At 51.9% G+C, this 12365-nt stretch overlaps 1 protein-coding gene across 1 annotated transcript in view; it reads left to right on the forward strand.

The window, feature by feature from the left end:
• The window catches only part of LOC116958063 (UDP-glucose:glycoprotein glucosyltransferase 1-like), a 71086-nt gene that overhangs the window by 36383 nt on the left and 22338 nt on the right, over nt 1–12365 (forward strand). Inside the window, exons 14-16 of the mRNA XM_076055173.1 lie at nt 3448–3567; nt 8175–8260; nt 9997–10132. Coding sequence (XP_075911288.1) covers nt 3448–3567; nt 8175–8260; nt 9997–10132 — 342 coding nt within the window. The remainder of the gene's footprint in view (nt 1–3447; nt 3568–8174; nt 8261–9996; nt 10133–12365) is intronic.

The raw sequence follows: 12365 nt of genomic DNA on the forward strand, positions 1-12365 counted from the left end.
ACTACACTACTACTACTATCACTTACTACTACACTACTACTACACTACTACTACTACCACCACTACCACCACTACTACTACTACCACTACTACTACCACTATCACTACTACCACTACTGCTACCACTACTACTACTACTACCACTACTACTACACTACCACTACTACTACCACTACTACCACTACTACTACCACTACTACAGACACTACTACCACTACTACTACTACCACTACTACTACCACTACTACCACTATCACTACTACTACTACACTACCACTACTACTACTGCCACTACTACCACTACTACTACTACCACTACTACTACTACCACTACTACTACCACTACTACTACTACCACTACTACTACACTACTACTACCACTTCTACAGACACTACTACTACTACCAGCACTACTACTACTATCACTACTACTACCACTACTACTACCACTACTACTACTACCACCACTACTACTACCACTATCACTACCAACACTGCTACTACTGACACTATCACTACTACTACAGACACTACTACTACCACTACTACTACCACTACCACTACTACCACTACTACCACTACTACTACCACTACTACTACCACCACTACTACTCCTACCACTACTACTACACTACTACTACTACCACTACTGCTACGACCACTACTACTACCACTACTACTACCACCACTACTACCACTACTACTACCACTACCACCACTACTACCACCACTACTACCACCACTACTATAACCACTGCTACTACTACTACCACTACTACTACCACCACTACTGCCACTATTACTACCACCACTACTACCACTACTACTACCACTACCACTACTGCCACTACTACTACCACTACTACCACTACTACTACCACCACTACTACCACTACTACTACCACCACTAATACCACTACTACTACCACTACTGTCACTACTACTACCACTACTACCACTACTACTACCACCACTACTACTACCACAACTACTACCACCACTACTACCACCACTACTACCACCACTACCACTACTACTACCACCACTACTACCACTACTACCACTACTACTACTACCACTACTACTATCACTACCACCACTACTACTACCACTGCTACTACCACTACTACTACTACCACTACTACTACCACTACTACTACCACCACTACTACTCCTACCACTACTACTACACTACTACTACTACCACTACTGCTACGACCACTACTACTACCACTACTACTACCACCACTACTACCACTACTACCACTACCACCACTACTACCACCACTACTACCACCACTACCACTACTATGACCACTGCTACTACTACTACCACTACTACTACCACCACTACTGCCACTATTACTACCACCACTACTACCACTACTACTACCACTACCACTACTGCCACTACTACTACCACTACTACCACTACTACTACCACCACTACTACCACTACTACTACCACCACTAATACCACTACTACTACCACTACTGTCACTACTACTACCACTACTACCACTACTACTGCCACCACTACTACTACCACAACTACTACCACCACTACTACCACCACTACTACCACCACTACCACTACTACTACCACCACTACTACCACTACTACTACTACCACTACTACTATCACTACCACCACTACTACTACCACTGCTACTACCACTACTACTACCACTACTACTACCACCACTACTACTCCTACCACTACTACTACACTACTACTACCACTACTGCTACGACCACTACTACTACCACTACTACTACCACCACTACTACCACTACTACTACCACTACCACCACTACTACCACCACTACTACCACCACTACCACTACTATGACCACTGCTACTACTACTACCACTACTACTACCACCACTACTACCACCACTACTACCACTACTACTACCACTACTACCACTACTACTACCACTACTACCACTACTACTACCACCACTACTACCACTACTACTACCACCACTAATACCACTACTACTACCACTACTGTCACTACTACTACCACTACTACCACTACTACTACCACCACTACTACTACCACCACTACTACCACCACTACTACCACCACTACCACTACTACTACCACCACTACTACCACTACTACCACTACTACTACTACCACTACTACTACCACCACTACTACTACCACTGCTACTACCACTACTACTACTACCACTACTACTACTACCACTACTACTACCACTACTACTACTGCCACTACTACTACCACTACTACCACTAACACCACTACTACCACTACTACTACCACAACTACTACCACCACTACCACCACTACTACCACCACTACCACTACTACTACCACCACTACTACCACTACTACCACTAGTACTACTACCACTACTACTATTACCACTACTACCACTGCTACTACCACTACTACTACTACCACTACTACTACCACTACCACCACTACTACCACAACTACTACCACCACTACCACCACTACTACCTCCACTACCACTACTACCACCACTACCACTACTACCACTACCACCACTACTACCACTACCACTACTACCACCAATACTACCACTACCACCACCACTACTACCACCACCACTACTACCACCACCACCACTACCACCACTACTACCGCCACCACTACCACTACTTCCACCACCACTACTACTACCACCACTACCACCACCACTACCACCACTACCACCACCACTACCACCACCACCACTACTACCACTACCAACACCACTACCAACAACAACACTTCCGCCACGGCCACCACTACCACCATCACTACTACTACTACCACTACTACTACCACTACCTCTACTACCACCACCACCACTACCTCTACTACCACCACCACCACCACCTCTACTACCATCTCTTCTTCCACCACAACCACCACCACAACCACCACCACTACCTCTACTACCACCCCGACTACTACTACCATCTCTACTTTCCCCACAACCACCACCACAACCACCACCACTACCTCTACTACCACCCCGACTACTACCATCTCTTCTTCCACCACAACCACCACCAGTACCACCACCAGTACCTCTACTACCACCACTATCACTACCACTACTACCTCCACCACTACCTCTACTACCACCACTACTACTACCATCTCTACTTCCACCACAACCACCACCACAACCACCACCACTACCTCTACTACCACCACCACTACTACTACCATCTCTTCTTCCACCACAACCACCACCACTACCTCTACCACCACCCCGACTACTACTACCATCTCTACTTCCACCACAACCACCACCACTACCACCACCGCCACCGCTACCGCCATCTCCACTGCCACAGAGCCTGGACAGTTTGTTGACCTCACCCCTCCCCCCCCCCACTCCGTGCCCCCCCCCCGTGCCCCCCCCCCCGTGCCCCCCCCCGTGCCCCCCCCCCCCAGTGGGTGAACGACGTGGAGCGTGATGGGCTGTACTCGTCGTGGCCAGGCAGCGTTCAGGAGCTGCTGCGGCCAACTTTCCCTGGGGTCATGCGCCAGATCCGCAAGAACTTCTTCAGCCTGGTGGGTGGGTGGTGGTGGTGGGTGGTGGTGGGTGGGTGGGGGTGGTGGGTGGGTGGGGGTGGTGGGTGGGGGGTGGGTGGGGGTGGTGGGTGGGGGGGGGGGGGGTGTGTGGGGTGGTGTTTTGGGTTGGTGGGTGATTGGGTGGTGGTGGGTGGGTGGGTGGTTGGGTGGTGGTCGGTGGGTGGGTGGTTAGGTGGTGGTGGGTGGGTGGTTGGGTGGAGGTGGGTGGGTGGGTGGTTGTGTGTGTGGGTGGTTGTGTGTGTGGGTGGGTGGTTGTGTGTGTGTGTGTGGTTGTGTGTGTGGGTGGGTGGTTGTGTGTGTGGGTGGGTGGTTGTGTGAGTGGGTGTGTGGGTGGGTGGTGGGTGGGTGGTGAGTGGGTGGGTGGTTATCAGTCAATCGCACCACGTGATGCTGCTGGCTCAAGCGTTGTGTGCTGAGGCTCACAGAGCCAGACTGAGGCTCCCACAGGGTTCAGTGTTAATCACTGAGACTCACAGAGCCAGACTGAGGCTCCCACAGGGTTCAGTGTTAATCACTGAGGCTCACAGAGCCCGAGTAAGGCTCCCACAGGGTTCAGTGTTAATCATTGAGGCTCACAGAGCCAGACTGAGGCTCCCACAGGGTTCAGTGTTAATCACTGAGACTCACAGAGCTAGACTGAGGCTCCCACAGGGTTCAGTGTTAATCACTGAGGCTCACAGAGCCAGACTAAGGCTCCCACAGGGTTCAGTGTTAATCACTGAGACTCACAGAGCCAGACTAAGGCTCCCACAGGGTTCAGTGTTAATCACTGAGACTCACAGAGCCAGACTAAGGCTCCCACAGGGTTCAGTGTTAATCACTGAGGCTCACAGAGCCAGACTAAGGCTCCCACAGGGTTCAGTGTTAATCACTGAGGCTCACAGAGCCAGACTAAGGCTCCCACAGGGTTCAGTGTTAATCACTGAGGCTCACAGAGCCAGACTGAGGCTCCCACAGGGTTCAGTGTTAATCACTGAGACTCACAGAGCCAGACTGAGGCTCCCACAGGGTTCAGTGTTAATCACTGAGGCTCACAGAGCCAGACTAAGGCTCCCACAGGGTTCAGTGTTAATCACTGAGGCTCACAGAGCCAGACTAAGGCTTGCACAGGGTTCAGTGTTAATCACTGAGACTCACAGAGCCAGACTGAGGCTCCCACAGGGTTCAGTGTTAATCACTAAGGCTCACAGAGCCAGACTAAGGCTCCCACAGAGTTCAGTGTTAATCACTGAGGCTCACAGAGCCAGACTGAGGCTCCCACAGGGTTCAGTGTTAATCACTGAGGCTCACAGAGCCAGACTGGGGCTCCCACAGGGTTCAGTGTTAATCACTGAGGCTCACAGAGCCAGACTAAGGCTCCCACAGGGTTCAGTGTTAATCACCGAGACTCAGAGCCAGACTAAGGCTCCCATACAGTTCAGTGTTAATCGCTGAGGTTCACAGAGCCAGACTGAGGCTCACAGAGCCAGACGAAGGCTCCCATAGGGTTCAGTGTTAATCACTGAGGCTCACAGAGCCAGACTAAGGCTCCCACAGGGTTCAGTGTTAATCACTGAGGCTCACAGAGCCAGACTAAGGCTCCCACAGGGTTCAGTGTTAATCACTGAGGCTCACAGAGCCAGACTGAGGCTCACAGAGCCAGACTGAGGCTCACAGAGCCAGACTGAGGCTCACAGAGCCAGACGAAGGCTCCCATAGGGTTCAGTGTTAATCGCTGAGACTCAGAGCCAGACTGAGGCTCCCACAGGGTTCAGTGTTAATCACCGAGACTCAGAGCCAGACTAAGGCTCCCACAGGGTTCAGTGTTAATCACTGGGGCTCACAGAGCGAGACTGAGGCTCCTACAGGGTTCAGTGTTAATCACTGAGGCTCACAGAGCCAGACTAAGGCTCCCACAGCGTTCAGTGTTAATCACTGAGGCTCACAGAGCCAGACTGAGGCTCACAGAGCCAGACTGAGGCTCACAGAGCCAGACGAAGGCTCCCATAGGGTTCAGTGTTAATCGCTGAGACTCAGAGCCAGACTGAGGCTCCCACAGGGTTCAGTGTTAATCAACGAGACTCAGAGCCAGACTAAGGCTCCCACAGGGTTCAGTGTTAATTACTGGGGCTCACAGAGCCAGACTGAGGCTCCCACAGGGTTCAATGTTAATCATTGAGGCTCACAGAGCCAGACTGAGGCTCCCACAGGGTTCAGTGTTAATCACCGAGACTCACAGAGCCAGACTAAGGCTCCCACAGGGTTCAGTGTTAATCACTGAGACTCACAGAGCCAGACTGAGGCTCCCACAGGATTCAGTGTTAATCACTGAGACTCACAGAGCCAGACTAAGGCTCCCACAGGGTTCAGTGTTAATCACTGAGGCTCACAGAGCCAGACTAAGGCTCCCACAGGGTTCAGTGTTAATCACTGAGGCTCACAGAGCCAAACTAAGGCTCCCACAGGGTTCAGTGTTAATCACTGAGGCTCACAGAGCCAGACTGAGGCTCACAGAGCCAGACTGAGGCTCACAGAGCCAGACTAAGGCTCCCACAGGGTTCAGTGTTAATCACTGAGGCTCACAAAGCCAGACTAAGGCTCCCACAGGGTTCAGTGTTAATCACTGAGGCTCACAGAGCCAGACTAAGGCTCCCACAGGGTTCAGTGTTAATCACTGAGGCTCACAGAGCCAGACTACGGCTTCTCCCAGAGGGTTCAGTGTTAATCACTGGGGCTCACAGAGCCAGACTAAGGCTCCCACAGGGTTCAGTGTTAATCACTGAGACTCACAGAGCCAGACTAAGGCTCCCACAGGGTTCAGTGTTAATCACTGAGGCTCACAGAGCCAGACTAAGGCTCCCACAGGGTTCAGTGTTAATCACTGAGACTCACAGAGCCAGACTAAGGCTCCCACAGGGTTCAGTGTTAATCACTGAGGCTCACAGAGCCAGACTAAGGCTCCCACAGGGTTCAGTGTTAATCACTGAGACTCACAGAGCCAGACTGAGGCTCCCACAGGGTTCAGTGTTAATCACTGAGGCTCACAGAGCCAGACTGAGGCTCACAGAGCCAGACTGAGGCTCACAGAGCCAGACTGAGGCTCACAGAGCCAGACGAAGGCTCCCATAGGGTTCAGTGTTAATCGCTGAGACTCAGAGCCAGACTGAGGCTCCCACAGGGTTCAGTGTTAATCACCGAGACTCAGAGCCAGACTAAGGCTCCCACAGGGTTCAGTGTTAATCACTGGGGCTCACAGAGCGAGACTGAGGCTCCTACAGGGTTCAGTGTTAATCACTGAGGCTCACAGAGCCAGACTAAGGCTCCCACAGGGTTCAGTGTTAATCACTGAGGCTCACAGAGCCAGACTGAGGCTCACAGAGCCAGACTGAGGCTCACAGAGCCAGACGAAGGCTCCCATAGGGTTCAGTGTTAATCGCTGAGACTCAGAGCCAGACTGAGGCTCCCACAGGGTTCAGTGTTAATCAACGAGACTCAGAGCCAGACTAAGGCTCCCACAGGGTTCAGTGTTAATCACTGGGGCTCACAGAGCCAGACTGAGGCTCCCACAGGGTTCAATGTTAATCATTGAGGCTCACAGAGCCAGACTGAGGCTCCCACAGGGTTCAGTGTTAATCACTGAGACTCACAGAGCCAGACTAAGGCTCCCACAGGGTTCAGTGTTAATCACTGAGACTCACAGAGCCAGACTGAGGCTCCCACAGGATTCAGTGTTAATCACTGAGACTCACAGAGCCAGACTGAGGCTCCCACAGGATTCATTGTTAATCACTGAGGCTCACAGAGCCAGACTAAGGCTCCCACAGGGTTCAGTGTTAATCACTGAGGCTCACAGAGCCAGACTAAGGCTCCCACAGGGTTCAGTGTTAATCACTGAGACTCATAGAGCCAGACTAAGGCTCCCACAGGGTTCAGTGTTAATCACTGAGGCTCACAGAGCCAGACTAAGGCTCCCACAGGGTTCAGTGTTAATCACTGAGGCTCACAGAGCCAGACTAAGGCTCCCACAGGGTTCAGTGTTAATCACTGAGGCTCACAGAGCCAGACTGAGGCTCACAGAGCCAGACTGAGGCTCACAGAGCCAGACTAAGGCTCCCACAGGGTTCAGTGTTAATCACTGAGGCTCACAAAGCCAGACTAAGGCTCCCAGAGGGTTCAGTGTTAATCACTGAGGCTCACAAAGCCAGACTAAGGCTCCCAGAGGGTTCAGTGTTAATCACTGAGGCTCACAAAGCCAGACTAAGGCTCCCAGAGGGTTCAGTGTTAATCACTGAGGCTCACAGAGCCAGACTAAGGCTCCCAGAGGGTTCAGTGTTAATCACTGAGGCTCACAGAGCCAGACTAAGGCTTCTCCCAGAGGGTTCAGTGTTAATCACTGAGACTCACAGAGCCAGACTGAGGCTCCCACAGAGTTCAGTGTTAATCACTGAGGCTCACAGAGCCAGACTGAGGCTCCCACAGAGTTCAGTGTTAATCACTGAGGCTCACAGAGCCAGACTGAGGCTCCCACAGAGTTCAGTGTTAATCAGTGAGACTCACAGAGCCAGACTGAGGCTCAAAGAGCCAGATACCCCGTGCCACCCGTGCAGGTGCTGGTGCTGGACCCGCTGGACAAGGCCACCAAGGAGCTGCTGAAGCTGGCAGAGATGTTCTACCAGAACCACGTCCCTGTCAGGTGTGACACACACACACACACACACGTGTACACACACGTGTACACACACACGTGTACACACACGTGTGTGTGTGTGTTCTACCAGAACCACGTCCCTGTCAGGTGTAACACACACACACACACACGTTTGTGCACACACACACACGTGGTAGAACACACACACACACACACGTGGTAGAACACACACACACACACGTGTACACACACGTGGTTGAACACACCCACACACACACGTGGTAGAACACACACACACACGTGGTAGAACACACACACACGTGTACACACACACACACATACACACGTGTACACACGTGTGTATATGTTCTACCAGAACCACGTCCCTGTCAGGTGTGACACACACACACGTGGTAGAACACACACACACGTGTACACACACACACACGTGTACACACACGTGTGTGTGTGTGTACACGTGTGTGTGTGTGTTCTACCAGAACCACGTCCCTGTCAGGTGTGACGCACACACACACGTGGTAGAACACACACACACACACACGTGTACACACACACACACGTGTACACACACGTGTGTGTGTGTGTGTGTTCTACCAGAACCACACACGTGTATATATACTCACGTGTATATACACACGTGAGTGCGTGTGTGTACACGTGTGTATATGTGCGTGTACACTGTGTGTGTATATATACACGTGTGTGTATACATACACGTGAGCGTGTGTGTGTACGCGCGAGCGTGTGTGTGTACACACGTGTGGTGCTGCAAGGCTGTTCGTGGTGAGCGTGTGTGTGTACACGTGAGTGTGTGTGTGTACACGTGAGTGTGTGTGTGTGTACACGTGTGTGTGTGTACACGTGTGTGTGTGTGTGTACACGTGTGTACACGTGTGGTGCCGCAGACTGGGCTTGGTGTTTGTGGTGAGTGTGTGTGTGTACACGTGAGTGTGTGTGTACACGTGTGTGTACACGTGAGTGTGTGTGTGTGTACACGTGTGTGTACACGTGAGTGTGTGTGTGTGTACACGTGTGTGTACACGTGAGTGTGTGTGTACACGTGTGTGTACACGTGAGTGTGTGTGTGTATACACGTGAGTGTGTGTGTACACGTGTGTGTGTGTGTACACGTGAGTGTGTGTGTGTGTATACACGTGAGTGTGTGTGTGTACACGTGAGTGTGTGTGTGTGTACACATAGTGTGTGTGTGTACACGTAAGCGTGTGTACACGTGTGTACACGTGTATGTGTGTGTGTACACACGTGAGTGTGTGTGTGTGTACACGTGTGTGTGTACACGTGTGTGTGTACACGTGTGTGTGTGTGTGTACACGTGAGTGTGTGTGTGTACACGTGTGGTGCCGCAGGCTGGGCTTGGTGTTCGTGGTGAGTGTGTGTGTGTACACGTGAGTGTGTGTGTACACGTGTGTGTGTACACGTGTGTGTGTGTACACGTGTGTGTGTACACGTGAGTGTGAGTGTGTGTACACGTGAGTGTGAGTGTGTGTACGTGTGTGTACACGTGAGTGTGAGTGTGTGTACACGTGAGTGTGAGTGTGTGTACACGTGTGTGTGTGTACACGTGAGTGTGAGTGTGTGTACACGTGTGTGTGTGTACACGTGAGTGTGTGTGTACACGTGTGTGTGTACACGTGTGTGTGTACACATGAGTGTGTGTGTGTACACGTGTGTGTGTACACGTGTGTGAGTGTGTGTGTACACGTGTGTGTGTGTGTGTACACGTGTGTGTGGTGTCGCAGGCTGGGCTTGGTGTTCGTGGTGAGCGGTGAGCAAGCGGTGGATGCGACAGACGACGCCGGCGTCTTCCTCGTGCGGGCCTTCAACTTCGCCGCCGGTCACTCCGGCAACGCCGACGCCTTCGGCCTCGTCCTCGCGGTGCGAGATACTAAAAAATCCGCGCGCGCGCGCGCAACCGGTTGCGATCACGCGCGACCGATGCAACCGATTGCGACTGATTGCAACCGGTTGCGATCGCGAGCGACCGATGCGACCGCGGGCAGCCACACGCAGCTGTGCACAGCCACATGCAAATGCGTGGCACGACCACACAACAGCAACCGGTGTGTGTGTGTGGTGTGTGTGGTGTGTGGTGTGTGGTGGTGTGTGTGTGGTGTGTGTGGTGTGTGTGTGTGTGATGGTGTGTGTGGTGTGGTGTGTGTGTGGTGTGTGTGTGTGGTTGTGTGTGTGTGATGGTGTGTGGTGTGTGTGTTTGTGGTGTGTGTGATGTGGTGTGTGGTGTGTGTGTGTGTGATGGTGTGTGTGGTGTGTGTGTGTGTGTGGTTGTGTGTGTGTGTGATGGTGTGTGTGTGTGGTGTGTGTGGTGTGTGATGTGTGTGGTGTGTGTGTGTGGTGTGTGTGTGTGGTGTGTGTGTGATGGTGTGTGTGTGTGGTGTGTGTGGTGTGTGTGTGTGGTGTGTGTGGTGTGTGTGTGATGGTGTGTGTGGTGTGGGTGTGTGGTGTGTGTATGTGGTGTGTGTGTGATGGTGTGTGGGGTGTGTGGTGTGTGTGTGTGTGGTGTGTGTATGTGGTGTGGTGTGTGGTGTGTGTGTGATGGTGTGTGGGGTGTGTGGTGTGTGTGTGTGGTGTGTGTGGTGTATGTGATGGTGTGGTGTGTGTAATGGTGTGTATGTGTGATGGTGTGTGTGGTGTGTGATGGTGTGTGTGGTGTGTGTGGTGTGTGTGATGGTGTGTGTGTGTCGTGTGTGTGTGATGGTGTGTGTGGTGTGTGTGATGGTGTGTGTGGTGTGTGTGATGGTGTGTGTGTGTGTGGTGTGTGTGTGGGTGTGTGTGATGGTGTGGTGTGTGTGTTTGATGGTGTGTGTGTGTGGTGTGTGTGTGTGTGGTGTGTGCGTGTGATGTGTGTGGTGTGTGGTGTGTGTGTGATGGTGTGGTGTGTGTGGTGTGTGTGTGATTGTGTGGTGTGTGTGTGTGTGATGGTGTGTGTGTGGTGTAGGTGTGATGGTGGGGGTGGTGGTGTGTGTGATGGTGTGTGTGTGTGTGTGTGGTGTGTGTGTGTGATGGTGTGTGTGTGGTGTGTGTGGTGTGTGTGTGGTGGTGTGTGTGTGTGGTGTGGTGTGTGTGGTGTGTGTGTCGTGGGGTGTGTGTGTCGTGTGTGTGTGATGGTGTGTGTGATGGTGTGTGTGATGGTGTGTGTGTGATGGTGTATGGTGTGTGTGTGTGGTGTGTGTGATGGTGTATGGTGTGTGTGTGTGGTGTGTGAGGTGTGTGTAGTGTGTGATGGTGTGTGTGTGGTGTGTGTAGTGTGTGATGGTGTGTGTGTAGTGTGTAATGGTGTGTGTGTGATGGTGTGTGTGTAGTGTGTAATGGTGTGTGTGTGATGGTGTGTGTAGTGTGTGATGGTGTGTGTGTGTGGTGGTGTGTGTGTTGTGTGTTGTGTGTGATGGTGTGCGGTGTGTGTGATGGTGTGCGGTGTGTGTGATGGTGTGCGGTGTGTGTGGTGTGTGATGGTGTGGTGTGTGTGGTGTGTGTGTGGTGTGTGTGTGATGGTGTGTGTGTCATGGTGTGGTGTGTGTGTGATAGTGTGTGGTGTGTGTGTGGTGTGTGTGTGTGTCATGGTGTGCTGTGTTTGTGATGGTGTGCGGTGTGTGTGGTGTGTGTGTGTGATGGTGTGTGTGATGGTGTGTGTGTGTGATGGTGTGTGTGTGTGTGGTGTGTGTGATGGTGTGTGTGTGTGGTGGGTGTTTGTGTGGTGTGTGTGTGTGTGTGTGGTGTGTGTGTGGTGTGGTGTGTCTGTGCGGTGTGTGTGGTGTGGTGTGTGTGTGATGGTGTGTGTGTGGTGTGTGTGTGGTGTGTGTGGTATGTGTGGTGTGTGTGTGTGTGTGATGTGTGTAGTGTGTGTGTGTGGTGTGTGTGTGATGGTGTGTGTGATGTGCTGTAGGTGTGATGGTGTGTGATGCTGTGTGTGGTGTGGTGTAGGTGTGATGCTGTGTGATGGTGTGTGTGATGGTACGTGTGTGTTGATGTGGTGTAGGTGTGATGGTGTGTGATGGTGTGTGTGGTGTGTGATGTGGTGTAGGTGTGATGGTGTGTGTGGTGTGTGGTGTAGGTGTGTGTGATGGTGTGTGTGATGGTGTGGGTGGGTGTGTTG

The sequence above is a fragment of the Petromyzon marinus genome, chromosome 70 (assembly GCF_048934315.1).
Source record: "Petromyzon marinus isolate PM22_M1 ecotype Great Lakes invasive population chromosome 70, UKy_Petmar_22M1.pri1.0, whole genome shotgun sequence".
Lineage (NCBI taxonomy): Eukaryota > Metazoa > Chordata > Hyperoartia > Petromyzontiformes > Petromyzontidae > Petromyzon > Petromyzon marinus.